The 27,595-nt window shown below is 37.9% G+C and overlaps 2 protein-coding genes across 2 annotated transcripts; one reads left to right on the forward strand and one right to left on the reverse strand.

The window, feature by feature from the left end:
• On the reverse strand, positions 1-1,853 carry LOC143544055 (putative xyloglucan galactosyltransferase GT12). Its single transcript, XM_077036223.1, has one exon. It carries the CDS (start codon positions 1,702-1,704, stop codon positions 1-3), a length of 1,704 nt encoding a protein of 567 aa, XP_076892338.1. The 5' UTR covers positions 1,705-1,853.
• A 6,362-nt stretch (positions 1,854-8,215) lies between these two features.
• LOC143544085 (expansin-A4-like) lies at positions 8,216-11,338 on the forward strand. The gene is made up of 3 exons (XM_077036244.1): positions 8,216-8,393; positions 9,100-9,418; positions 10,682-11,338. The coding sequence occupies exons 1-3, from the start codon at positions 8,249-8,251 to the stop codon at positions 10,989-10,991; spliced, it is 774 nt and encodes a 257-aa protein (XP_076892359.1). The 5' UTR covers positions 8,216-8,248; the 3' UTR covers positions 10,992-11,338.
• The last annotated feature ends 16,257 nt before the right edge of the window (positions 11,339-27,595 follow it).

Consider the following 27,595-nt stretch of genomic DNA (forward strand, 5'->3'; position numbering starts at 1 on the left):
TCATCTTGATTCATTAGCTTCTAAATCTGCCTGTTTAGCTTTGTGTGTCATAGAATACCTAAAGTAATGATCCCAATCATGCTTCTCAACTGACCCAAACAAAAAATATTTCCAACTAAGCCTCTCATCAAACTCATAACTCGTAGTCTTGTTTGTCACATTTTCAATAACATCAAGAACTTTACTTACACTCACATCAAATGCATCTTTAAACCTCTCCAATTTCGACTTCGGGTGAGCGTAAACCACCGTTGGGATCAACCGAATCACTTCGTTCCTCATTTCCGCTACCTTCCTAGCCGGGATCCTAGATAACACATGTTCAATGCTAACATTCTTGTTCCTCACATCATCCTCATTGATCAAAACTGAATACTTATCGAATTCTTTCGGTAAATGCCATAAGTATTGCACGTAAGCCGACCCCGGGTTGAAAAACACCGGAATACACCCCGCGAGGATCGAGTCAAACGTTGACCGACGGGTGAATGAGTCACCCGGAGGTTGTAGACAAAAAACCGAGTTTTGAAATAGTTTCATCACGTCGATTGGTTGGTAACATTTTAAATTCTCGTTTGAGCAACGTATGATTCGGCATTTTGTCGAATCTATACATTGCTGGATTATCTCCTCCCGATATGAGTCTTCCATATCAGGACGAGGGGCACCAGCGAAGGAAAACAATGCTCTTCGCCGGTGCCTCCTCATCTTCCCTTGCCACTCAGCGATATCATTATCGCTTTTTGGATGGAAATATGTCGGGTACGGGATACCGAAATTGTTACTATGCCACGGGCTTTTCTCGATCGTTAAAGTCGTCATATTTTTGAACTCGGGTAGTAACATTAACTTGTTCCCCCACGCTTCGTCCTCGTCGACCTCCCTTCGAAATTCCCAAATTACCCTTCCCGCGACAATAAAGTGGTTTTTACCGTCGTACGTCTTCCACTCGGGTTGTTCGCGTAACCACTCGGCTAAATCAATCGCTAACGCGTCACGAGTCGAGACGTTATGATCAAACAAATATCTCCAAACATCGAGTCCCGCGTAATACGGGACGTATATCGCAGACGCGACCGATGACTCGTTCGTTAAACAATCGTAATTTTTCATTCGATTATGAAAAATTGGTTCCAACATAAATTGATTTGTTGCGTACCATCCGGATTTCGAGAACACCCTCTGGGGGTTCTCGAGATTCGGGCCCATCCCACTATTATCAATAAATGGACACATGTTTTGCCACTTGTTAAACAACTGGCAATCGTCGAGGATATCATCATTAAACCTCGATGGAAGATCGTACATATAAATATACCTACCCGAACACGTCCGTCTGTTTCGGTACCGAATTTTCCCCAACTTTTCGGATACTTTCTCGACATTCGTTTCGTTCTTCTTCTCCTTCCCCTTCTCCTTTTCGGGTTTCGGTTTAATCTTTTTAAGTATCGGTTCCAATTCGTTTTCGAGGGCGCGCAATTGAGCCGTGTCGTGAAGCCAGTCAACGGGCTCGTTGTTGCTTTGGGAATTAGTGGATTCGGGTATCGTTTTTTCGGTTGTGTCGATGATTTCGACCGGGGTTGTTTCGGGTTGGAAGGTGGATAGATTGTACCATTTAGCATTGTGGATCATGAAATACCAACATATGAAGAATACACAAAGCACTAGCCATATTTTGCAACGGCATCTTGGCGTTTGGTCCATTTTTCTTCATGTAACAATTATTTAGGTCATCGGAATATTAGATACAAAGGTTGTTGAGTTGCAACAAAAATGGTGGATGATAGGATTGTTTGCATGAACAAGTCAATTTGGAATTAAGGAAACTTAAATTTATGAAATTTTATTTAATAATTGTTTTGTCAAAAAAAATTAATGCAAAACAATGGTTTTCTTTAAAATCGAACGTTTCATGCTTAATATTCATTAACTACTCTTTTGTTATTTTATGTAACTTACGTTAGTTTTCATATAGCTTTACTGTTTTTCTTTACCACTAAATAACAAAATATGCCATTTTGGTAACTATTTACCTTCTTTTTTTCTTTACATTTTTTTATATCCTGTTCTTGTATTATTTTCATCATTTTAATAAACTTATAGGATTTTTTTAATCAATTTATTTTTTAAAAAGGCAATCATTTAATTCTTTTTATCTAGTTTTATTTTTGTTAAATAAGTAAATTAAATATAAAAAAATTGAAGTGATGAGAATATATAACCTAAGTAAATAACGATGAAATTTGTATATGGATAAAAAAAAGTGTAAACTTGTAAATGCTCGTAAATCTATATCAATGTTTACATGGGACTAGAACGCTTACTAAGTTATTATTAAAATTTAATTATTATTAATTTAAATTTATAATATTACCCATACTTTAAATAGTTAGTATTTACGTAACTCAATTGTTTTCTTTAAACAAACGTAGCATGTCCTTTTATCGTGATTTAAGAAAAACAATAAAGATTCGTAGCAAAATGTGAAAATGCCCATATTAATCGAATAATCCCATACAATTATACAAATATACCAAAAATATTCAAAAACAAAGATTATTCGTAACAAAACAAGGATAAGGCGAATATTGCAAGTATGAATATTGTACTTGAAGCCATATTCATAATCTCGTTCTTCTTCTCCTACACCAATAACATGTAGCGATTGATGTCGAAAATCTTAAAATCCAAGTCTCCTAAACTTATGCTAGATTACTTATAGAAATAATATCAACAAATGGGTGATTTTATTTATTCTTTAAAAGATACGTTGCTATTGGGTCGCTCCATACGACGTACCTTGTCAATTCTCTTTTTGTTACAATATATCATAAAACAAGTAAATCATTTTTCTAATTGGCCAATAGAATCCTCCTTAACGTTATAATGTTATAATGTGTTATACCTTACATGTGTTTGAATGCTATTTTTAAAGTTGATCATAATGTCGATTTAGTTCAATTAATTTGACTATTATACACATATAATTATTACCGAATAATAAATAATCGGGTTGCCAAAAATTCAATAGGGAGCCATACATCTATTAACCAACTTGATTATTCGATTTGATATTTTTAATCTCTATAGTTTGATTATTTGGTTCTACACAAGCGTCAAACGAATATGTTAACATATCGGATTTAACTTGCAATTATCCCTATATCTAGTTCCTATATTATGGAGTCTGGATAGAGTGTAAAAGTTGTTAAAAATCAAGAATGAAAAAACATTTTCCTTTTTTATTTTAGAACTACGTCAAATGTTAACAGGAAAAATAAGCCCAAAAGCTAAAAGAAGCCGGGCCGAACCAAACATACACAGGCCTATAACATACAATAACAAACAACTAACTAACCCAATTTATACAAGTAGAATAACCAAACAATATATATATTTTAACTACGTTATATATTAACGAGTCATCCTTGGACCATGATGAGTTCAATTAAAAGGATTAATCGTAATAAAGTTTTAAAATTGTTCTAATCAGACCATTCATAAAATGTTTTGTTCCATTCTGGTCACTAAAGTTTTCTTTTTTGTTCTAATCCTAGATATTTTACTTGTATAGCAGATTATATAGGTTTTTTTTTAATTTTTAAATAGTTTGACATGCAATTTTTTTTAATTGACAAAATTATTAAAAATTGAGAACAAAAAATTTAGTGACGTGGTTGGAACAAAATATTTTATGAGTGACCTGATTAGAACAACTTTAAAACTTGGTTACCATCATATAGAGTAATTCCCCAAATTAAATTGTAGCAAGATGCCACGATTTTCCATTATCCCTACATAATCATAGATTCCACATAGTGGTGGACAGGTTGTAAACCGTCGGTACCCTCCCAAATCCCAACATCCAATCATTGGTGTACGCCTCATCTGTGCGAACTGAACTCGTAAAATATGCTTTCACTGGTGGCAGTGCCCCGAGCTACCCGAAACCTTGCGCCATCCATAGCCGCAAATTCACTCACCGAAGAATGAATTCTTGCCTGTGTGTGTGTAGCGAGTCAAACCGAGCTTGAGTATAAAACTTATTAGCAAGTCATTTGAACATTAGATAAACAGTAGCTCGTGTGACGAGTTAAGCCTAAGCTCTTGTAAATTAAATTAGCTGAGTTTAGTTAAGCTCGTTAATGTGTGTCTCGGGTTATAGTTAAAATTGGATTGATTGGTTTTGTTCCTCTTTATTATTTTTTTTGTATGATGATTGTAGTTCACTCATTTGTAACACATTGCTAGGATATTACTACTTTTTTATTATGAAATTGTCTTTATAGAAAACAAAATGCAATGAATAAAAATGGCAGCTGTTTTGAAGGGGGTAAAAATGACATCTGAATTTAGTTTCATTGTTTTTGACCAATTAAATGCTGGAATCTTTATAATGAAGGGTGGGTAGGGGGTGACAAATTGCACATGGGGGTGCATTCAAGGACTGTTTCATTTTTACTACTGACATGACAATTTTCTTTTATTTATTCTTTGAACTCTATGTTGATATTGTTCTTGCATAACAAAATTCATTCCTACATCTGTTAACATATTCTAGTGATAGATTTATAAAAGAAAATAAGTACTCATAATAATCATATAAGCAGTATTGAGAGTCAACACATGCTATGATTAGAACAGCTTCATATCGATCATCTTTTGGACTCAACAATCAAATACATGCAAATGAAACTTCAAACGGTATTGTACCATACTAATCCTTTCAAGCTAGATCCGTTTATGACATATCGTACATGTTTTAAAGAATGTTCATTCTTGTTAATATATATGCGTATGTAAAGATTCGTCAATTCATGTAAGCATAATTGATGAATAACTAGCCCTGATTAAATGATGCAAGGGTGTGTATTTTGTTTACTTGTAGTTTTTTAGAATGATTGATATAGATACATCCGGATACTTGTCAAATTATATATATATTTTATCTATACACATATTTTATTAAGAAACATTCATAATTTGCTCCTAAAATTGTATTTCTACCCATTTTTAAACTTTAAAATTTTATTTGGATACCATGATGAGTTTACTAATAGGTTTTAGCAAGCATTTTAGTTTTAGCCTATAGTGGCCTACAAAAGAAAACATTTAAACTTGAGACTTTATATACAATTATAAGTTTATAACAATTAACAAACTTGAGACTTATGTAAAATTTGCGTACTCAAGTGTGGGTGATCGAGCATTTGAGCTATGAACTTCCACCTTGATGTTAAAAGCACAATGAAACAAAATTTAATTGCTCACATATTCTTCGATCGACAGTCATTGTCGTCACATGTGATCACCATTCATCGTCACTTAAACCATTGATTGTCATCCTTCACCACCATACGTTATGATATCTTTTCATATTTGAACATATTTTCCGAACATGAACACATAGAAATAATTCCTGAAAAATCAAAACCCAAGATAACAAAGCAGATAAAGTTTTTCCACACCACACCATACGTTATTGATATTCTTATTTCTTTTGGCCTTAGAAATTACATAAGTTGTCCCCATATCATTAAAGTTTGTGAAACTTGTATACTTATAACTTTTAAAAGTAAAGTTACAGTCCAAGTAAAATCTTTTGTATAACTTTAATCCCCTTTCTTGGTTCTTAACATTTGTATGTTAAGTATGCCACTTAAGAAGTTCAAATTTAATATTATTGTTTGGTAATTCTAGCTATTACTTGCAATTTATGTAGGTTCTAAGTGTAATTAAATCATAATCTGGGGGAATTGGTGAAACAATGTTGCATGACATAAAAATCTAGCAATCTACATGGTACCTCTTTGGCCTCCAAGTCTCCACGTTCGTTTTTACCGAGATTGGGTTTGCTATTTAGATAGGGTTGCGACGCAACTTATTACCCGTTTACCCGTCATTTTATTGTAACATAATTGTTTCTTGTTATTGTTAATGAAAATGAAGCCAAGTTAATGGAAGTATTGTTTATTTGGTTTTGTGTGTTTATTTGAATATTGGCAACTTCAGTAACTAAATAACTTTTAACTAAATTAGGAACCTCAAAATCCATCCAATTTTACTCCCCTTTTCAAGAATCATCACATATGTGATATGTGTCAATGCTATACATAGCTCAAACAACAATACATGGAACGTATAATATAGTCAAAAATAAATTAAAGCATATAATCATGTCAAGCTTAATGAAAACTGAAAACCAACAAATGGACCATCACATCCCATTTAAACATACTTAAATGTGGTGACATGAATATATCATTTTCGGTTTTTTACTTACCCATTTAATGAAAAATGTTTTAAATTGTCCCTCTGTAAAAGAGATCCCCTTTAGTTGTTATAAAACAAGACTTATGGAAAATTTCCCCTCTACAAATGTTGTTATCGACGTGTTTTAAAGACGGAACGACGCGCCTGTAAGACCAATAAGTAGGTGTAACGTGTAATTAATAACTCAATGGATGACATATTTGTTTAACAAAATTCGTCGAGGCGACCTGTTTGCTCAGCAAACTTGTCTGGACGATTTGTTTTGTTCACCAAACTCGTCTGAAACAGCATGTTTGGGGGCAATCGGCGTTACTTGATTGGAGGACAAACACATTGGGTGAACAGAAAAAAAAAGTTCACGATGACGTGTTTGAAGTTGACATTTATAAAACTCTTTATCTGTGGGAACATAAATAAAATCGCTCTTTATAGATGATAAATTTTCGAGAATTTTGCTCTTAATAACCTAACAACATTTATTTATTTAGGTTAAATAACATTAACCAAATTAAACCCACCAAATTAGAATTTTAACTTTAAAGTCCAATTAGTTCAAAATGCCAATTTACTAAAAATCATGTTTTCATATACCAATCTCATGTTTTGATTCAAACTTGTCCTAATAGCAAAACCAATTCATTCTCATTAACCGATGACGATCATAAACATGCTTTAAGTTAAGTTTTATTAAGAACACAGATAGCCATGCATTAATCTAGGATATGATATCAAAATATTTGAATCTTTTCTTATTATGAATCTCTCTTAATCTCTACTCTTATGATGTTTATAAACCTCTAAAACCCCATAATCATCATCACTCTCTAGAATTTTAGTTTTGAGCATTAAATTACCCAAACCCAAATCACTATCTCACTGATTAAGTGATAGATGACGGCATTCTACAACGCATGACCTAAATGATTTCAAACTATTTGATTAAAAGATTCAAGAATCAGATATAAGGTAACCGAATATGGCTTAACAACGTGAGTTAAAGCTACTAAACCACTTTAAGAAGATCAAAACTCGAGTTAGACATAAAATATTAACTTTTTTGAATTCGTCTTCTCCTTTGATCCTCTCCCTCTATCAAGTGTCACACACATATTTTATTTATCGCGTCTTCCTCATAAAAAAAACATGGACTTCCACTGCTAATAGTTTTACTTATTTTTACCTAACACTCAAATGAAGGACTTCAATTATGTTTAGTGATGAAATTGCCCAAATTTAATATTTACCTTTGCTACCCTGAATCCATATTTTCAACACATTAGTAAAATCAATTTACTTCACATGACGTATTATATTTGAACCTCTTTCGTTTCATTTAAAAGTTTAAATATGTTCACCCCTTTATTCATAGCAGTATGTAGATCTTATTTTCATCACATTAGCTAATATTACATATTTACATTCTCATTTCTCAAACAACCCTTCAAAATCAAACAACATTTATATCAACAAAATCATATAGAAAAAAGAATTTTAACAACATATTATTAACAAATATCGCTAATTTTATTTACAATATGAACGGTTTTCCCATTTCAAAAGAAAATGACAGCACAACTGTCTACTGAATTATCTACCTCTTTATTATAATTGAGTTCTTTTGGTCATTTTTAATATTATTGTTTAAAACAAAATCATAAGGAGTATAACTTTAACATTACATAAAATATTTGTATACTTTACGTCAACTTAAATTCATCCATTTTACATATTAAAAACTTCATCCTTAAAACAAAAGGTGGGTCCCACTACGTTTATCCGAGGGCGTAAGCAAAGGGATTTTTGATACGCCGTCGTATCCATTAACTACCAAAATTACAATTCCACCCATCAACTTTTTTTACAAATAAAATATCGAAATTACATATTTACCCTCCACACACTTCCATAAGTATTAACACTCCCTACCCTTTATTCTCACCCCACATTATCTTTTCTCACTATTACCATAATTAATATGGCGGTTGTCTCCGGTGTCTTCTTCATCATTTTCACAGCTTTCGCCGTCGCCGATGCCAGACATCCCGGAAACTTCGCCGCCGGCGCTTGGCAAGGTGCTCATGCAACCTTCTACGGTGGAAGTGATGCTTCTGGTACCATGGGTATGTTATAGCTACCTACATTTTGTCTTTTTGTTGTTCTAAAGTAGAGTTATGCTATGTAACAACTTTGAATTATGCTACATTCTCATGTAAAATGTTGATTTAAGAAGTTGTTTAATTTTCAACTTTTTTTTTATTCAAAATATCATTTTATAATTCATTTGTTACTAAATACTCCACTTTTTCATTTTTTTGGTTTTTTTACCAAGATTTTTTTTCTGTTTTATTTTTTGTTTTTTTACTAAGTATTTTTTTTTCTGTTTTATTATTTTTTTTTATTTTGTTTTTAATTTTAGTTAACTTTATAAAAGAAAATTATTAAAAAAAATCTTAAGTTAAATATTAAAGAAGAAAACGAACATAACATGTTTAGATATATCCTCTTGCGCATGTTACAACTTTATTTACTTTGGGTTTTTATTTCTGCTGCTTGATTTTTGGGATTGAACCGATACCGAACATACTTTTGTCGTGTCCTCGTCTAACGACTTGTATTTATGTAAATGTATTTATTGTTTAATTAACATTATATGCATAAAAATGTATTTGAATTTTATATTATTTATGACATCATCCGGTTTTTAAATCTAATTAGCCCAACTAGTAAACTTGTAAGATGACTGGTTTGTTATCTAATCCGGTTTTTTAAAAGCATTTCTCGTAAATTGTAATTTTTTTAGATTAATCTAATATTATTATTTTACAGGTGGTGCTTGCGGGTACGGAAACTTATATAGTCAAGGGTATGGTGTTAACACTGCCGCACTCAGCACTGCATTGTTCAACAACGGGCTAAGTTGCGGCGCGTGCTTTGAAATTAAGTGCGCGGATGACCCTAGGTGGTGTCATCCGGGCAGCCCCTCCATTTTCGTCACCGCCACTAATTTCTGCCCCCCAAATTTCGCTCAACCCAGCGACAACGGCGGTTGGTGCAACCCGCCTCGAACCCACTTCGACCTTGCAATGCCTATGTTTCTTAAGATTGCCGAGTACCGTGCGGGTATTGTTCCGGTTTCATACCGCAGGTATACATTTCACACGCTTTTGTTAATAGTGTTTATTAGTGTGTTTTTTAACTTTTAACTTTTTAAGTGTTTAATGAGGTGTTGATTTACTGAAATGCCCCTGGAATAAGTTATGTTTGTCTGCTACAAACCTTCTTTTTCAGAGAATCGAAATCCGTTTACCCAAAATTCCGGCGAATATTAATGCTTTTACTTTTTATTTTTACCCTTTAACTATGCAACATTTACAAAAGCTACCCTAGTTTTTTACAGATTGTTAAAAACCAGCTCTTGTGGTGTTGTAAATTAGTCAAGACAAATGTGAGCTACTTGAGTTACTTTAGTTCGGCTTGTTAAAAACTTGAATGTAACCGAACGTAATCATAGATCGATTTAAATAATATAATTTAACAATAAATGAGTGTAGCTAAGCATTAAACATATCATACTAAGCATGATTCGGCTTGCATTAGCGCTGCAAACGAGCTGAGCCAAGTCAAGTTGTGGCTTGGCATGGCTTGTTTGTTTTAGCAAGCTGAAAATTTGAGCTTGAGCCTGGTTTGTCAAAGCTTTGAGTCAGCTCATTTATGTAAAAACATATAATAACATTTTAAACTTGTTAAGAGTTTTTAAATTTTTATACATTACAATTTATGTTATGAGTCTGGTAATAAATTTTAAACCAGTCAAAACGAGCTAGCTAACATTTAGCTTAGCTTGACTTGTACTCGACTCGTTTAAACCGATTCCATTTTAAACAAGCCTTTCATGACCTATAATTATTTTTTTAATGTAGGCTAGTAATTTAATATAGGACTTTCTGGTAAGGTACAACTCTAGATGCATGAGGTACAAGTAAAAAAAAAGCATTTAAACCTTGACGGGTATAAAAGTGGATTCCAACTGTTTTTAAGGGTAGTTATTTCACATGGCTAAACTTTAATGTGTTAAAAGATTCAGTGGTAAATAATAGCAGGTAATTGAATGTGTACGGTGTCGTTTAGTTGACACCATGTGGGATGTTAAAGATTATAAGTTACTATGCTAGCCACGTGATCTTCTTTAGGTTTTTGGTCCCACCATAATTACGGTGGATCCTAGCACGTGATTTGTGGGTGTATCCGTTAAATAGAAATTGATTACAACATCACAACCGTTGATTTATTGTTGCGGTGTGTCCCTATGTTTAATCTACTGTCCCTAGTAACTTGCCAACATTTATAACATTTTTATATAATTTTTCTAATTGATTTTATTGAATAAGTTTGTTTGTTTATTATACAGGGTTCCTTGTAGAAAATCAGGTGGGATCAGGTTCACAATTAACGGTTTCCGTTACTTTAACTTGGTTTTGATTAGCAACGTTGCGGGTGCGGGTGATATCCAAAGGGTGTGGATCAAAGGCACGAAAACCAACTGGATGAGCATGAGCCGGAACTGGGGGCAAAACTGGCAATCAAATGCGGTCCTTGTTGGTCAAGCACTTTCTTTCAGAGTGACTGCTAGTGACCGTCGCACCTCCACCTCGTGGAACATTGCACCTGCGCACTGGCAGTTTGGTCAAACCTACACCGGAAAGAATTTCCGAGTGTAATCTTGGTCTTTAAGGAATTTAAGTATGTTTTAGTTTTTTTTTTTGGGTATGGTTGTTTGGTTTTTACTTTTATCAAGGGTGGTGAAAGTTAACATGTCCGGAAACGTTTTCAGATTTCCGGACATTTAGGTTACAGTTAAGCTGAGGCGGCTGCAGGAAAAAGGTGCAGCCCGCAGTAAGTGGTGCTAAAGTCTTTTTAGTCGAAAAATGGTGGCTTTGTTTTCGTGTTTTGGTTTTAAAAGTGAATTGTATTTAGGATTTGTGTTTAACTTGACTTGGTTTGTATTAATCTAATTGTGTGAACTATGATGTTACTGAGTTTACTATAATAGAATGTTTATTAGTTTCGTTTTCAGTTAAATTATTCTGAAATCAAATATATTCATTCTATGTGAACAACTTCTAGATGGCCAGCTTTTAGTTATACTTTTAAAAATTTAATGATAACATATGAGAACTGAATGCATTATAAAAAGGTTGAAAATATTTTATATAGAAGGCCAACTTCTAGATGGCCAATCTCGTGTAAAAAAAAGAGACTGAATGCATTAAAATAAAATATATAAAAATATAAATTACACGTTTTATGAGTATGTAAGATATAAAAATATCATCTTTAGATGTTTCTAACTAGAAAATTCGTCATTTTATATAGCAGGTGACCATAACAAAAGCTATTGAATTAGAAAAGTTAAAACTATGGTTATTTATAAAATAAATAATTTTCTTTTAATTTATGCACATAATTACGCCAATTAACATAACATTGTAAAATATTCAAGTTAAATACATTTAAAATACTGGTTTTAGTGCATATGCATTCAAGTATTTATCCTTATAAGTATGGAGTACCAAATGATTTGCTATTTCTTTCCTAATAAATATTCGAGTGTTAAATAAAAAAAAAATTGGTTTAATGGTATCTGATGGTGTAATATACGATCTTCTTTGGCGATTGAGGTTTAAATCGTGCATTAAGCATGTTACATAGATTTAGAAGGAAATTATTAGCGGCAACACAAACATATTGGAATGTTGAAACAGGAACCATTAAAGAAATTAAAACAAATGACTATTTTTAGCTCCTCGGGTCATATTTTACAGTTTTTACCAAGACTACTTGTTATGGTGAGGGGCTTCGAAGTCCCTCTTCAGTGCCACCTCAGCGTCACATGTGCACTAGGGCATCAAAGCCCCACCCCAAAGATGCCCCTCAATGGCGAGGGGGTTTCGAAGCCCCTTAATTTTTTTTATTTTAATAAACTAGCAAATTTATTAAATACAATAATTATCAAATACAAACTAAATTAAAATTAAAAACATATACATAAAAAAATCAACTAATTTTAGTCGTCGGCGGCGGCGTTACCGTTTTGTTGTTTGTTTCTCCAAATATGTTCAACCAAATCCGCTCGAAGATTGAAATTCGTTTCTTTTTTTCGTGTTCTTAATAAAATAGCAAATCTCTCATCTTCGTTTAGTGTTGTCATCGGATCCGGCGCATCGTCGTACTCGCCTTGACATATTGCTCTACCCGAGTCCTCCAGTATCATATTATGCAAGATAATACAAGTGTACATTACATTTCTTAACTTATCTATGTGCAGAATATGAGCCGGATGTCTAATTATAGACCAACGTTTCTTTAATACCCCGAATGCCCTTTCGATGTCCTTTCTGGCCGACTCGTGGTTTTTCTTATAATATTGTCGTTTATCATCAGTCAGGCACGTAAAGCTATGAACCAACGTTGCCCGATCTGGATAAATGCCATTGACTAAATAATATCTGTATTCGTAGTTGACACCATTAGTGGAAAATGAGGCGTCGGGTCCAACCCCGTTTACAAGACGGTCGAAAAGAGGATACGCATTTATCACAGCTATATCATTGTTTGCACCGGGCATCCCAAAGAAAGCATGTCATATCCAAAGATCAAATGATGCAGCAGCCTCAAGGATAACCGTTGGTCCATCATGATCACCCCGATGATATTGACCTTGCCAAGCAACTGAGCAAGCTTCCCAAGCCCAATGTGTGCAATCAAGACTACCAAGCATCCCAGGAAAACCGTGCCTCTGTTCATGCACCTCATATATTTTTTGTATGTCGGCTTGAGTCGGTTTCCTCAAATATTTTTTATGATATAGTTGAGGAATACCTAATATTAAATTTTTAATGTCAATTTATTAACTTTGCATTTAAAATGAGAGGATTTATAAATACATATTAAAAAATGATAATACTCACATTCGCAGAACGTGTGAAGGGCTTCACGAGCCATTGTTTCCGACATTTGTAAATACTCTTCCATGGCGTCGCTCGTGGTCCCGTACGAGAGTTGACGAATTGCCGCGCGTGCATTTTTGCAATGGAGAATAACCAGGCTTACCTCTCGCGTCATTCCATTGTTGGAAAAAATCATAATCGCGTTCTAAATCACCAACAATTCGTAAAAAAATGTTGGCCGAGTCATCCAAAAACGCCGCTGGAATTGTTCCGCATCAAAAGTCGCGTCCGGCGAAAAATAATCTTGCATCAACCTTTCATGAGCACCGACACGATCCCGTTGTCGATAAGGACGTCTTGTTAGCGGTTGTGAGCTTTTGCAATGCTCGACTAAGACTCTGGCAGCATTTAAAATAGCACTAAATATTACCTCATCCCTGAATCGGAGTCTGAAATAACGTCGGGATCAGGGTAGTAGTCGGGCGTCGAAGACGAATCGGAAGACATTTTTGAGAGAAAATTATAAAAATTGATATTGTATGGTTTAGTTTGATATATATATATATATACATACATCTCAAACGGTCAAAAAATAGCCGTTGGAAAGGGGGAGGTCCCACATAATTCATCTTCCGCACCGGCCGTTTGAACGATCTCTCCATCGACGCCTCACAATGGTGTTCGGAGCCCACCGTGCCCAAAAAAAGGGGCAAACGGGCGTCCATAGCGTATAGTCTAAATGGTTGTAATCATCAACCCTATATCTCACTCTCAATAAATCACTAATATTCTCTTATTTTTTTTCATTACAAAAGACTAAAATTCAAATTATTTCAATTTTCAATTATTATTAAAGAGGTCACGTGAAATTGAAAGAGAAGAATTATGTATTATAATTTCCTTTTCTTTATTTTTTAAAAAAATATATAAATTTAGGCGGGGGAGGGAAATTGTTGAAATTTGATGATTAAAGACATTAAAAATAAAGTGGCTCTAGATGTTGAGTGTTCCTTTTGAAATAAAAGTAAAAGCATAGTATGAGGAAAATTGTACACAAGTAGCCCCATGTGGGGAGCCAAATCATACCCATTGTGGAAACCTTCAAAAGCTAACATTCAATTATTTCTCAACAAGTTTAAACACAAATTAAATACAACTAAAATGTTGATATATCACTTTAGAATGTTTTATTATCCTTGGATTCTTTACTTCCTTCAACAGCACCCAAACAAGAAAATAAAATTTTACAAAGTAAACAAGAGGTGGTGGGGGTACCCCACCCTTCCCCTTTGTCCTTTAATTAACCAGACACCATTCAATTCTCTCTTGGGACAAATGCTTTTTACACCACTCAAAAACCTACAGATTTTTCATGGTTGCCCATTTGCAATTTCCACAAATCAACTACTCTCATTTACTCACCCCTCCATACCAAATTTTAAAAAATTAAAAAATATATATAAATCATGTATGGGCTATTAAGTACTACTAACATGGTCAATGCTTTTTCAAGCCCAAACAAAGGTTTGGCAAGATGCCATACACAATTGCACATTCTTCTTTAGGTATTGCTATGAAGATCAATAATGTTATTAGTATTAATCAATATTTTTTTATAAATTCAGAAAAAGAACAGGCAAGTAGTGACTTTTTGTGTTTGTACATAAATTATGATAAGTATTATTATTATTGTTAATGTTTCAGTCTCATACCCTGTAACAAACCAAATACCCGTCACGGGTGTTTCAGATTTCCGGTTTTCTCAGTTGGCTCAGATTTTTTTTTTCTGGTTATCTCACGTAGTATTCATTTATGATTTCAAAGATAACTTACGGAAACCCGAATCTTGATGGACCATATGAGATAAAACTATTTACTTTATAATCGCATCACTTAAATTCGTTGATTTTACTAAAGATCTCCTAAAACAACTTTTATTGGCATTCAATATCTCACATGTACGTAAACTTTTATCATTTGTTCATCAAACAGGACCGTCTTCGAGATTTTTGGTGTCTTAGACAAAGTAATAAAAAAAAAGGTTCTCATGTATAAATGTTTTTCCCAAAGTTCGATGATAATTGTTATAAAAAAGAAAAACAAAATTATTGTAGCGATAAACAAAAGCGTCGAGTAATGGGGGCGGAACAGGCTAACGCGTGTAGAACCCAAGTCAAGGAACTCCTAGACGCGGGCATCGTACGCGTTAGTAGATATCAAACATGGGTTGCAAATCCCGTCATGGTACCGAAATCTAACAAACAATGGCGCATGTGCATAGATTTCAAAGACCTAAACAAAGCATGCCCCAAAGATTGTTACCCGTTACCCGAAATTGACCTTAAGGTAGATTCGTTAGCACCGTTTCGCCTTAAATGCTTCCTTGATGCGTATAAGGGATACCATCAAATCCACATGGCCGTTGACGATCAGGACAAAACCGCATTTCGGACGCCCGATGGCACGTTTTGTTATCAAATGATGCCATTCGGACTTAAGAATGCCGGGTCCACATACCAACGCCTGATGGACAAAAAGTTTCATGCCCAAATTGGGAGGAACTTGGAAATTTACATGGATGACTTGGTCATCAAAAGCCCTGAGCCAGAAGCGATGTTGAAAGACATCGAGGAAACTTTCAACACGCTCAGAAAGATAAACATGAAGCTCAACCCGAGCAAGTGTTCCTTTGGAATGGAAGAAGGGAAGTTCTTAGGAGTCATCGTTACCAATGATGGCTTCAGAGCGAACCCTGAAAAGGTCGAAGCCATTATCAAAATGGAATCACCTACTACCATCAAACAAGCTCAGACACTGAATGGACGACTAGTCGCACTTAACCGTTTTTTGGCGAATCATGCGGATAGGTCGTTTCCATTCGTGTCAACATTGAGTAATTGTTTAAAGAAAACGCACTTCCGCTGGACACCAGAAGCGGAAGCAGCTTTTCAAGAGATTCGGTCACGCCTGATCGAACTCCCAACGCTCACAGCACCAGGAGCGGGGGAGGAGTTAATTTTATACCTCTCCGACACAGACAGAGCAACCGGGGCAGTCCTATTAGTAGAACGGAAAGGCATCCAGATGCCAATCTACTATGTTAGCCGCGTCTTAACAGACGTAGAAACCCGGTACTCTACTCTGGAAAAATTAGTCTTAGCGCTTGTACAGGCTTCACGCAGGCTAAGACGATATTTCCAAGGTCACCCAATCACCATTCTCACCAATTTCAAACTTGCAAACGTTCTAGGCAAACCCGAATTGTCAGGACGCTTAGCCAAATGGGCAATAGAATTGGGAGAATACGCAATAAAGTACAAGCCAAGACCAGCCATAAAAGGCCAGGTCTTGGCCGACTTTATTGCAGAAGTCCCCGCTTCGCGGGAAAAAGAATGCCAGGAAGAGGCTCAACCCTTCAGCACAAGACATTGATGATGTCTGGCGACTCTATACTGATGGAGCAGCCAACAACGAAGGTTCAGGCGCAGGGTTGAAACTAACTAACCCAGCAGGCCAAGAGTACACTTACGCTATTCGACTGGATTTTCCAAGTACGAATAACGAAGCGGAGTACGAAGCATTCTTGGCCGGATTGAGAATTGCGCGTAAGATGGGAGTGAAAAACCTGGAAGCCCACGTGGATTCCATGTTAGTAGCCAACCAGATAAACGGGACGTACACGGCCGTTAACGACACAATGGCCCTATACCTCGCACAAGCAAAAACCCTTATGCGCGATTTCAACGATTGCAAAGTCATGCACATCAAGCGAAGCGAGAACAAATCTGCGGACGCGTTAAGGAAGCTTGCATCGTTAGCCTTCATCCACTTGGGAAAGGACATCCGCGTTGAACTCCTTGGAGCACCGTCAGTCCCGCACAAGGAAATTTGTGTCATCCAAACCGGCACGGAAACGTGGATGACACCAATCATAAATTACCTTGCGACGAGTATACTACCAGAGTCAAAAGCACAGGCAAGAAAGATACGCTGTAAAGCACTGAACTATCAACTCGTTGATGACATACTTTACAGGCGTAATTTTCTTGGCCCATTCCTAAGATGCGTGGACGACCAAGATGCTGATTACCTCCTAAGGGAAGTACACGAAGGCATATGTGGAGTACACGCAGGCCCACGCGCTGTTGTAGCTAAGCTAAACAACGCGGGATACTTTTGGCCGGGGATGCATACGGATGCGCTGGCATACATCAGAAAATGTAGGTCCTGTCAGCTCTACGCACCCAACACGCATCGCCCGAAAAATGAACTCGTTCCAGTTACTTCTTCATGGCCATTTCAGAAGTGGGCCATCGATGTGACGGGCCCATTTCCCACAGCAGCAGGGAACGTTCAGTTCCTAGTGGTAGCTATCGATTACTTTACCAAGTGGATAGAAGCAAAACCCTTAGCCCAAATAACCGCAAAACATATCAAAAAATTTATTTGGGAATTTATTATTTGTCGTTTTGGACTTCCACAGAATTTGGTGAGTGATAACGGCACCGACTTTGCTGACAAGAAGTTACAAAAGTGGCTGGAATAACTTCAAATCACCCACACCTTTTCCTCAGTGGCACACCCGCAGGGTAATGGTGAGGTGGAAAGAGCAAATAAGAGCATCGTCAACGGCATAAAGAAAAGACTCTTGGAACATAGATCTGGCTGGGTGGACGAAGTTCCACACGTCCTTTGGGCAAACAGAACGCTAAAAAAGGCAAGTACGGGAGAAACCCCGTTCAGCCTCACCTACGGCACTGAAGCCATGGTCCCGGTCGAAATTGGTCTACCCTCACCAAGGGTCTTGACTTAACCAGAAGACAAGGATGCGGAAAGACGATTAGACCTTATGCTAACCGAAGAACGCAGAGACTTAGCCGCAGCGCGTGAAGAGAACTACAAGCGACAAATGCAAAAGTACTACAACACGCGGGTAAAACTCTGCAACTTCAATATCGGAGACTACATACTGCGTAACAACGAGGCTTCGAACCAAGAACGCCCAGGAAAACTGGCCCCGGTCTGGGAAGGGCCATATATTATCAAAGAAGTTTTGGGAAATGGCGCATACCCGCTCGAAAGGCTCGATGGCACCCCCATCCCAAGAACATGGAATGGAGCTCAATTACGCAAATGTTACATGTAGATCAATTCCAAACTTGTAAAGAAAAGGCCTAGAGCCACTTCTAATGGAAATGATTCTCCTTATCACATTGATGTTGATAGCCTTACCTTTATACTTATGAACTTTCCAGACTGATATGCCGGTATTCACCGCATAAATAAGTATGGAAAGAAGTAAGTCGTTGCGTGTGGAAGGCGGCAAACCCGCATAAACATAAAAACGGTAAAAATTTCTAAGGAAAAGATGAGGAAAACCTTCACGCAGGTCAGATATAGGTAAAGTTTGGCCATCCTACTAAGTGAAAGTGACGGTCTTACCCGCACAATCATGATAGAGGAAGCAAAACTTGAACTTATTATCTACCACGTTGACAGGTTAACTTATCCTAAACACTTAGGAAATTGCTAAGTTAAACTAAAATATGTATGAGCACAACATATAAGGTTTACAAGGCAAGACATTAACAAAACATTTATATTCCATAAAAGTTCAAACATTACAAGAATGGTTGGGTATCTACCCGCCTACAAATATATAAATCTATCCTAATGGTGGGAAGGGATCTCAAGGTTCAAACTTCAGGACCACTCCCTCCAAACCCACTTGAACCCGCACCATCAGTTGGCTGCGGCGGTTCAAGGAAAGCCTTGAGAATAGTTAGCCCATCATCAGCAGCAGCAATCTCGTTCACCTTCTCCACCACCGGATGCGAGAAGGCAGCATACTGGTTCACTGCTTGGTCGTAAGCAGCTTCAGTGTCCACGTCATAAAGAGGGAAGTTGGAAGGCGGGATGCCCTTCTCAACAAACCCCAGACCAAGCAGGAAACCAGCCTTTTCCCCATCCTCATGAGAAGCGTTGAGGGCTGCGCTCATAGCATCGTCATATGATGTGTTCGTGAAAATCCGACGCACAACCTACAAAATAAAAATATATCAACTTTTCTAAGTATGAAGAAAAGCGTAAAGAAATTACGGAATTACGCATAACTGCGACAACGCTTCTCGTAGAAGCCATTCTTTGGTGATCAGAGCTTCCTGGAGGGCAGCTTGAGCTTGATCACGGGCGCGTTAGGCTTCATTTTTGTTAAGGTTGGCAAGCAACACATCCTTAGCAGCAGCCTCTTCAACGCCCTTCAGTTTACGCTCAGTGCGGTCAAGTATACCCTTCTGGTCCAGAAGCTCTTGGAGGTTCTTGGCATCTTCTAAGGCCAAAGCATCATGAGCCTGCTGATGCCTCTCTAGTTTGGCTTTAAGCTCCTCATTCTCGGCGCGCAGAGGCTCAGCAATGGCTTCAGCTTTGGTGGCCCTCTCGGTCGCGTTCCGCGCAGTTTCCTTAGCCAACCTAAGCTGTTCGTTAACAGCTTGGGTAGCCTTGGAACGGGCCTCATGTGGCCTGGACCTCGACCTCAAGGTCCTTAAATGCCTTCTCCTTCTCCGCAGCAATCGTGGCAAGCCTTTTGTTCTCCTCCCGCAATGCACGCGCCTGAGCCACTTCCAGGCTACGCGCCGTCTTTAACTTGTCGTTTTCACGACAAAGCAACTCGACGCGCGGCTGCATTCGAGCAAGGAGAATCCGAAGCTCATTGGTTAGCCTACCCTCCTGGTAGCTAGCCATTGCCTCCCCCAACGCACCGCTTGGGGCGGCGTGGAGCGCCCATTCGACGCAATCCACAGCCGTTCAAAGGGTTGTTCCCCGGCGGATGTTCCACCGTGGAACATACACCTCATTGGAATCTGAAACTGCAAAAACAAAAAACAGTTAAGAAAAAATGATAAAAATAAATGATAGGCCAAAATAACCCCACGCACCTGTAGGATCGGTAACAGGCCGGTAGCCACCAAACCCATCACCTGAACCTAAGGGATATCCATCCAAGAGGTCAAAGAGATGGGAATGAGGCAAAGATTGGCTAGAAGCCCCAACCCTGGACATACCTGAGGAACCGGCCATGGACGAGACAGTCGCCGGTGCCGGAGGAGGCATGGTAGAAGCCGCCGCGGTAGAGACCATCGGAGGTGAACTCACTGGAGGTGAACTCACAACCGTGGCCGCCGCTGCGGAGGAGCCCGCAGAAAAAATCACCGTCGGCTCGGTGAAGGATGCAGTGAAGATGGCACTGACAGCCGGCGGAGATGACGTCACAATTGGAACAGTTGCCTCAACAGGATGAGCAACTGAACCAACACTGCAAACAGGCGCAGCCGCCTGGGTCATCGCCTCGGGTAGGTTGACCAAGCCTAACGTCGTGGGTCTATAACTGCTCCTTCCTGCACCACTTTGGAATGCGGTTGCATCCACGCCTGCATGAACAAAATATAAAAACAATGGCGGAAAGAAATGCGGGAAAGATATATAAAAAGTATACTTACAGGTTTTCTTAATCTTGAAAGTTCTGACGGGCGGGGATGAACCTGATGGAACTGGCCTCTTCACGCCAGCCACCGTCGTGGAACTTGATTGCTTGGAGGTGACAGCTGTCTCAACCTCCGAGACAATTGTCTCACCACCACCAGGGTTCCCCGCCGCCCCCTCTCTTTCAGTCTCAGAGTCAGACTGATCTCCTAGGTTGACGGCGGAGGTAACCTTCGCCTTGCCTTCACGGCAGCAGCTTTCTTCTTCCTCACGAAGACAGGCCCATCTGCGGATTCCTCATCAGAAGATGACAAAATTAGAGGAACTCCAGCAGAAGTCTGAGCATGCAGAGGGCGAGGATTAAAGAACCCCTTACCTGGCCGCGTGGCGCTCAAAATCTCGTGGCCCGGCGGGTAAACCTCCACGAACCTATCCGCCGTTTGCTCCAAAATGGGCAACTCGTTCTCATCAAGATCACGAGTACCCGGTCGAGCGGGACCACCAGTCTCCCGCGGTTGCAGAAGCGATTGTAAGTTGTTTCCCTCTGAAAATAAAAAGAAAGAAACAGTTAGAAGAAAAACCCTAAATCAGCAAAAAAGACGGAGCATACCGTAGGGAGTAGAATTCAAACCGTATTTGAGGATGATAGGCACTTGCGGCGTCCCAGAACCAGCATCCTTCCATACCCGGCTCATCCCGAGCATCACCATCCCAGACTCCGCAAAGCGGTAAACCGGAGTCTGGATCTGGGAGATCTTGGTAAACCATTCCGTCTCCTGATAGTTGGAGGCGTGAAGGTTGGGGAGTGCTCTCCCGTTCTTGAACGCCATCGCAATGGGGACGACGCGGACAGAGATGTAGAAGAACTCCCGTTTCCAAGACCGAAGACCGCGCTCGGTAGCGCAGATCTTCAAACCCTTGATCCGAGTGACCAAGGTATACCAACCCTGGATGCACCTCCAGGAGTAGAAGGTCATCAGGCGGTCGACACGGGGCTCAATGCCCAAATTTTGGCACACCCATTCAAAATGGCGGACCTTAGCGATCGCCATTGGGTGTACCTCCGTCAAGTGTACACCGTGTTTCTCCAAAACACGGTATACAAACTTCGTTAATGGGAATATGTGATTCCCATACATGAAGAATGAGGCATAAACCCCTATCTTGCCCTTGGGGGCATCATACACCGTCTGGTGAGGCTCTGGAAACTCAGGCTCGTAGGGCTCGAGCATGAACTTCTTGACAATGTAGTGATACAAATCGACAGAAAGAGCACACTGGCACTCGCCAGCAGTACTCTTGTCGTACTTGTCAGACGTGGACATCGGGTTTTCAGGATATACGTCGGACTCTTTGGCAGTAACCTCAGGATCATGAATGGAAGACATGTTTTAAGGTAGAAAAGAGAACGATTTCAGAAGAATGCTTGACATAGAAGTTAGAGTATTCGCCAGAAATCGCTTAGAAGAAGAAGAGTGAAGTAAATGTGTGAATTGAAATGCACTCTCTCCCCCCTTTATATACTCATCGCAATGAATGCGATGAATTTAATGCGGATGAGAGAGGGAGCGCAGGTGCAATGAAATGGCGACACGTGGAAAGCGCAAGCTGGCAATAGCTGTCGAAAGGACGCGTGCCGTAAAATTCGCGCCCACGCGCCCGAAAACTCGCGCCCACGCGCCTGAAAAAGCGTCTGGAATGACCATATACTGTCACGTCGCCATAACTTCCTGCACGTCCTGAAACCGTCAGAAGACGCTAACGTCCCTTCAGCCGTTTGGACTGTTCTTATCCTTTCACCAACTCTTCGAATTTCAAAAAGATTCAAAAAGATTCAAAAATAAGAGGGAATATACCCCCTTACATTGGAAAACAAGAAACCATAAGACAAGTGCGGGTACAGTGTCAAGGCGAAACCCTTCACATACTTAGCACTTGCAGGGAATTGAACCCAAGATGGATCTTATGGGTCATGCTTGCGGAAAGGGAAATAACACCCTCGCATGGCGGGAACGTTGAGAACTAGATTGTTTGAAGCTTCAAGGTGGAATTGGTTGTTTAACATAACTGATCACTATGTCTAAAACTACCAATACCCCGTGGAGAATCTACACAAGTGAAACTCAACGCTCCCGACTTGCGAAGAGGTTACACACCTACCCGCATCATACCCAAAGATCAAGCAGAAAAGTCGGGAATTTCTGCAAGTGACATTAGGAAAACTGCGGGAAGAATCCCCACGGAAAACCTTTAAAAACGAAAAACCCTTTTCAAAACCCCTTGCTTAAAGTCCAAAAGTTCCCCTCACTAACAATTCATGAGAAGAACAATGGACTGGGGGGACTTGAAGAGGTAGGTCCCAGAAAAGCCATGTTGGACCCGCAAGACTCACCTTGAAGAGGGACGTCTACGCAAAGACCAACTGGATCCGCAGGACCCACCATGCTCAGAGAGATGAAGACCTTACACGCAGTAAGCCAGCTGTTCCCTCAGGAAAGCCTCCCTTGGTAAAGTACCCTGCTTGTCCCCGCAGCTGCAGATACAAGCCAAGAAGGAAGGCTACCCGCACTAATAGTAAGGCTACACACATAAGGCACTAACTCTTATACTTCAGTAATGTCACCTGAAGAAGGAATGAGCAGGGCGAGAATATTCCCGCCCAAAAGAGCCAGTCCGTACGCTTCTAGAAGATCTTTTGTACTATACCTACCAAGGTATGGACAAATAGACAAGATCTGACAAAAGCGACCCATGAACCAATCATAGGGTGACAGCTCACTGACAATAGTACCAGGAGGAGCACGCTCCAGTACTAAATGTCACTATCAGCCGCTGCCTACCCACCAACTCCTATCGTGGCACGAACATAGCCCGTAGTTGGTGGAAAAGGAATATTATATACAGCTGGCCGCACTTGCTTGGAAACCTTCCTTCGGCTATAAATACTCCAACACCTTGGAACGGTATTATCATCTCATATTATCTTATCTTCTCTAGCTATTTCTCTTAATATACACTTATATTCATAGCAACCTAGTCTGATTCTCACGCCGGAGGGTGGTCACAAGAAGGAACCCCCCCCCCCTTCTCAGTGACGAGCTCCCGGTGTCTGTTTTGCAGGTTAAGAATGGTTATCTTTGCCGGACTTAACCCTCGTGGGAAACATCTACTTAACCCTAAGATTATCCGTAATCTGCCGGGGTCACTTAGTGTTTCTTCACATGTATAAATGTTTTTCCCAAAGTTCGATAATAATTGTAATAAAAAGGAAAAACAAAATTATTGTAGCGATAAACAAATAAAATGTTAAGTGTCCACTACCCATATGGCCATATTCACTTTGAGCTTCAATGCTAAACCAGACTTATTGTGGGCTTAAGTAAATAAAAAGGGTCTATTATAGAACCTATTGTAGTCTTGTAGAGGTGTACAAAATTATGTTTTTTTTTCAAACCGAGCTAGTTTTTAAACCGAACCGGTTTGGTCCATGATCTAACCCGGTTTGGTTTAAAAACCGGTTTAGGAGCTTGAAAAGTCGAACTAGTCCAAGTCGGTTCAGTTGGGTTTAAAATCGGTTTCCCTCAAACCGGTTTGGTATTCAGAAGGGGAACTGATCCTAGAACCGATGGGTTGGGTAGGTTTGGGAACTGGTTTTATTGCCAAACTGGTTTCGTTCGGTTTGCTTTGAACCGGTCCCAAACCGGTTTTTTTTTACATATATGCATATATGTATGACACTTAAAAAGATTTTGGGCTCTATCAGTATCGGGCCGTAAGAAATAGAGTAATTTTACTACGTATAGTATTTACAAGTAGCTTAATATAATAACATTACAATTTTACAAGTTGAGTAATGAAATTGTAAAATTACAGCGTAAGAAAATTACTCTACATGTACATGCTATAGTGTTATAAGATAACTTTACATGAAAATAATATAGCGTAATAAAATTACTCTAGTTATATTTTGTGTTGCAGTGTAGTTACGCTACAAGTCTACAACACAAAACATCAATATGTTACATTAACATCAAAATTTCGTAAGTGCTTGACAAATGATAAGTCTAGAAGCAAACAAACACGAAGCAAGCTTCGATCACGAACTTGTTCAACGATGGCTTCTATTGACTGAGACCCAGCGATTCAAGCGAGACCAGAAACAAAATATAACTTTAGACCTTTTCTAGAACATGACATATTGCAATTTGTGACAAAACGTAAGTTGTATCAATGGCCCGTTACCGACTCAAGTGGTAACTTCATGCTAGTGCCAACTAACTAGTAAGTAATAACCTCTGTCATGTAGTTTCATGTGACGCAATGAGTAAGTTTGAAATTCCATGTATTCATTTATTTAAATGAAATGGATTCTTCTTTTGTCTTGATTTTATTGTTATCCAAATGCCAAGAGCTCAAGTACTGATGTAAATGTCGGTTAATCGGTTTATGGACTCTCGTTTATTAACTAAACTGATTACTGGTTAATACGTCATTATCGGTTATCCAATAACCAGTTATGGGTAGTAACCGGTTTTAACATGTCTAAAACTAGGTTATTATACAATCCGATAACCGATTGTAAAAATCTTTTTTTTTTCCGTACAAATTCTAAAAGCTATTGTTAATAACCGTTTATTAACCTATTGAAATTAATTAGTTTTGGTTAACTAGGGTCCATTTGAAAGTCCCTTAATGGGATTCGTCGCCTACAGTTACTAACTAGTTTCAGTTTCGGGTCCTAATGCGGTTTAGATTCGGTTAACCGGTTAGGGTTTGCACAATTGTACCTATTAACTCCAATTCTTGGAGCTGTCAGCTTGGGCTTCATAACGAGCCTTTGTGAAAAGGCCACACGAGTTTTGTTGGGCCCAGTAAGCAGGGGAGCAGGGCTGCTTGCTAAGTGATGCATCTTTGTTCTAAGTCAACACATTTTAATAATTCAATGCCCAAGCTTAGTTAAATAAAATATTCCTTTATGAATTTCAAAAATCATTAACCAAATTTGAAAACATAACAAGAAAAAATTTCAATTTTTATATTCAGTTTTAACACCTACTCACAAATTTATTTCATAATCCATAATTAAGTAAAATTTGTGTTAGTGCATATATTTATTTATCGGTTATATGTATTGTTATCATAGCCGGACCGATCAGGCCAAGATTTGCTTACACAACTGACTTGATTAGTACTTTTGAACAAGTTTCATTTTTTTAAAGGCCAGATTTGAAGCCAACCAATTAAATCCGCAACCTGAATACGTGGTTAATCGTATTAGAACCTTTTATTTATTTTCCCCCATTATGATATCTCATTTAGTCCTATTTTATTTATTCAGACCCCATACGTAGTATAATATTTGGTTTTAAATTATACACCATAATTTAATTGTTTTATTGGATATAAACTTGTGAACATTTTAGTTTTATTAGTCATAATATCAGTATTTTCACATAATTATTAATGACTCTGAGAACCACCTTACCACCATATCATGTCCCTTAAGGACGTTAAGTCAAGAGTTTAGTTTGATTTTGACTAATTCGATAATTAACCAAAACTATGGTCGTGGTTTTGGACCATTAGTTCTTCATTTGGTGTATACATTATGGGGGTGTAGAGTAGACTGTAGACATAAAACAAACATAATTTAAACCTTGTTTTGGGCTTGTGAAATAGTGAGGCCAGCCCAAATGTGGATTGCTGGTTACTAAATACATTACATAATATTAAAATTATAAAAATATATTAAAATCAAATTATGGGCATAGGTTGTGTCGTTTTCATTGGTTTGGTTTTGTTTTCTGGGCAGACCCAATCTAATAAGAAGTTTCGGTTAGTTTTATAACCAAAAATTGTATCTATCAGTTTTTGTTTTAGGTCTTATTATTTTAATTGGTTAGAGCATTAACAATAGTCGGTTTTGAGACACTTTTAGGACATAGTAGATGATGCAAGGAGAGATGGTAAGCGAGTTTTGTGAGTGAATGGAGGATAGCGCCTTTGAACGTATTTAAACTCGGTTTTGGCTGTCAACAGTTTATTCAGGAAAGTGTAATGGTTAGGTTTATGTTATTCTGTATGCTCGTAGTTTAATATTTATTGAATGTTTCATTGTGAAAATTGGAATTTTAATTTCTGATCAAATTTTGTAAAGTTATATTAATATATTTGTTAGTCAGAAGTGGAGTCCAATTTTAACCTTAATCGTATTATAAAATCTTTTCCGAATACTAATATTTAATTTAACTTTGTACATCAAAATTATGGATCAAGAGACTAGTTATAAAAGTTCATTCAAAAACCCTTCTCTATCATTTTAGATTCACTTTGAAGGTTTCTATTAGAAGTTTATAAAGAGATAAATTACTTTTTGTATCTCATGTCAATTATGTAGCCATTCAAAAGTTACATTAAATTCAAACATGACATCATTGAGTAGTTATCTAAATTGACTTGCAATTTGTAAAGGTCTAAGGTTTTAATTATTTTGTCAAAACTGATAGGTTTAGACTTTAGACATATTTTTAACAAACGTGTTTTCCGAGTCTATCTGTAACAATAAACCAACCCCCACCCCACGCAGGTGCCTCTTATCATTTTATACTTATAAGTTCCATAATAATTTATTTAGAAAATATTTATATCTTTTAACTTATTCTCAAAACTTTTCTGGAAGCTATGACGATTGGACTACACAATTGTAGTCTTCCCAAAATATAACTGAGTAGAAGTCCGTGACTCTATTTCCTCTACAACGTGAAGTGTCAAAACATGGACCATCTATAGTGAACTACAGAATTGTATTCATACATTTTATTATATTTCATAAATTATATGATTGTATTTTGTATAAAAATCTAACGCATTTTTACATTTTCAAAATTTAAAATTCC

This window comes from Bidens hawaiensis, unplaced genomic scaffold, assembly GCF_021521415.1.
Source record: "Bidens hawaiensis isolate Kalapana, Puna unplaced genomic scaffold, B.hawaiensis_p1.1 tig00013426_1, whole genome shotgun sequence".
Lineage (NCBI taxonomy): Eukaryota > Viridiplantae > Streptophyta > Magnoliopsida > Asterales > Asteraceae > Bidens > Bidens hawaiensis.

Coding starts and splice junctions, on each gene's coding strand:
- LOC143544055 (XM_077036223.1), bottom strand. CDS start 1,704: ATGGACCAAACGCCAAGATGCCGTTGCAAAATATGGCTAGTGCTTTGT.
- LOC143544085 (XM_077036244.1), top strand. CDS start 8,249: ATGGCGGTTGTCTCCGGTGTCTTCTTCATCATTTTCACAGCTTTCGCC. Junction 8,394..9,099: donor TGATGCTTCTGGTACCATGG/GTATGTTATAGC, acceptor ATTATTTTACAG/GTGGTGCTTGCGGGTACGGA. Junction 9,419..10,681: donor GTTCCGGTTTCATACCGCAG/GTATACATTTCA, acceptor TTTATTATACAG/GGTTCCTTGTAGAAAATCAG.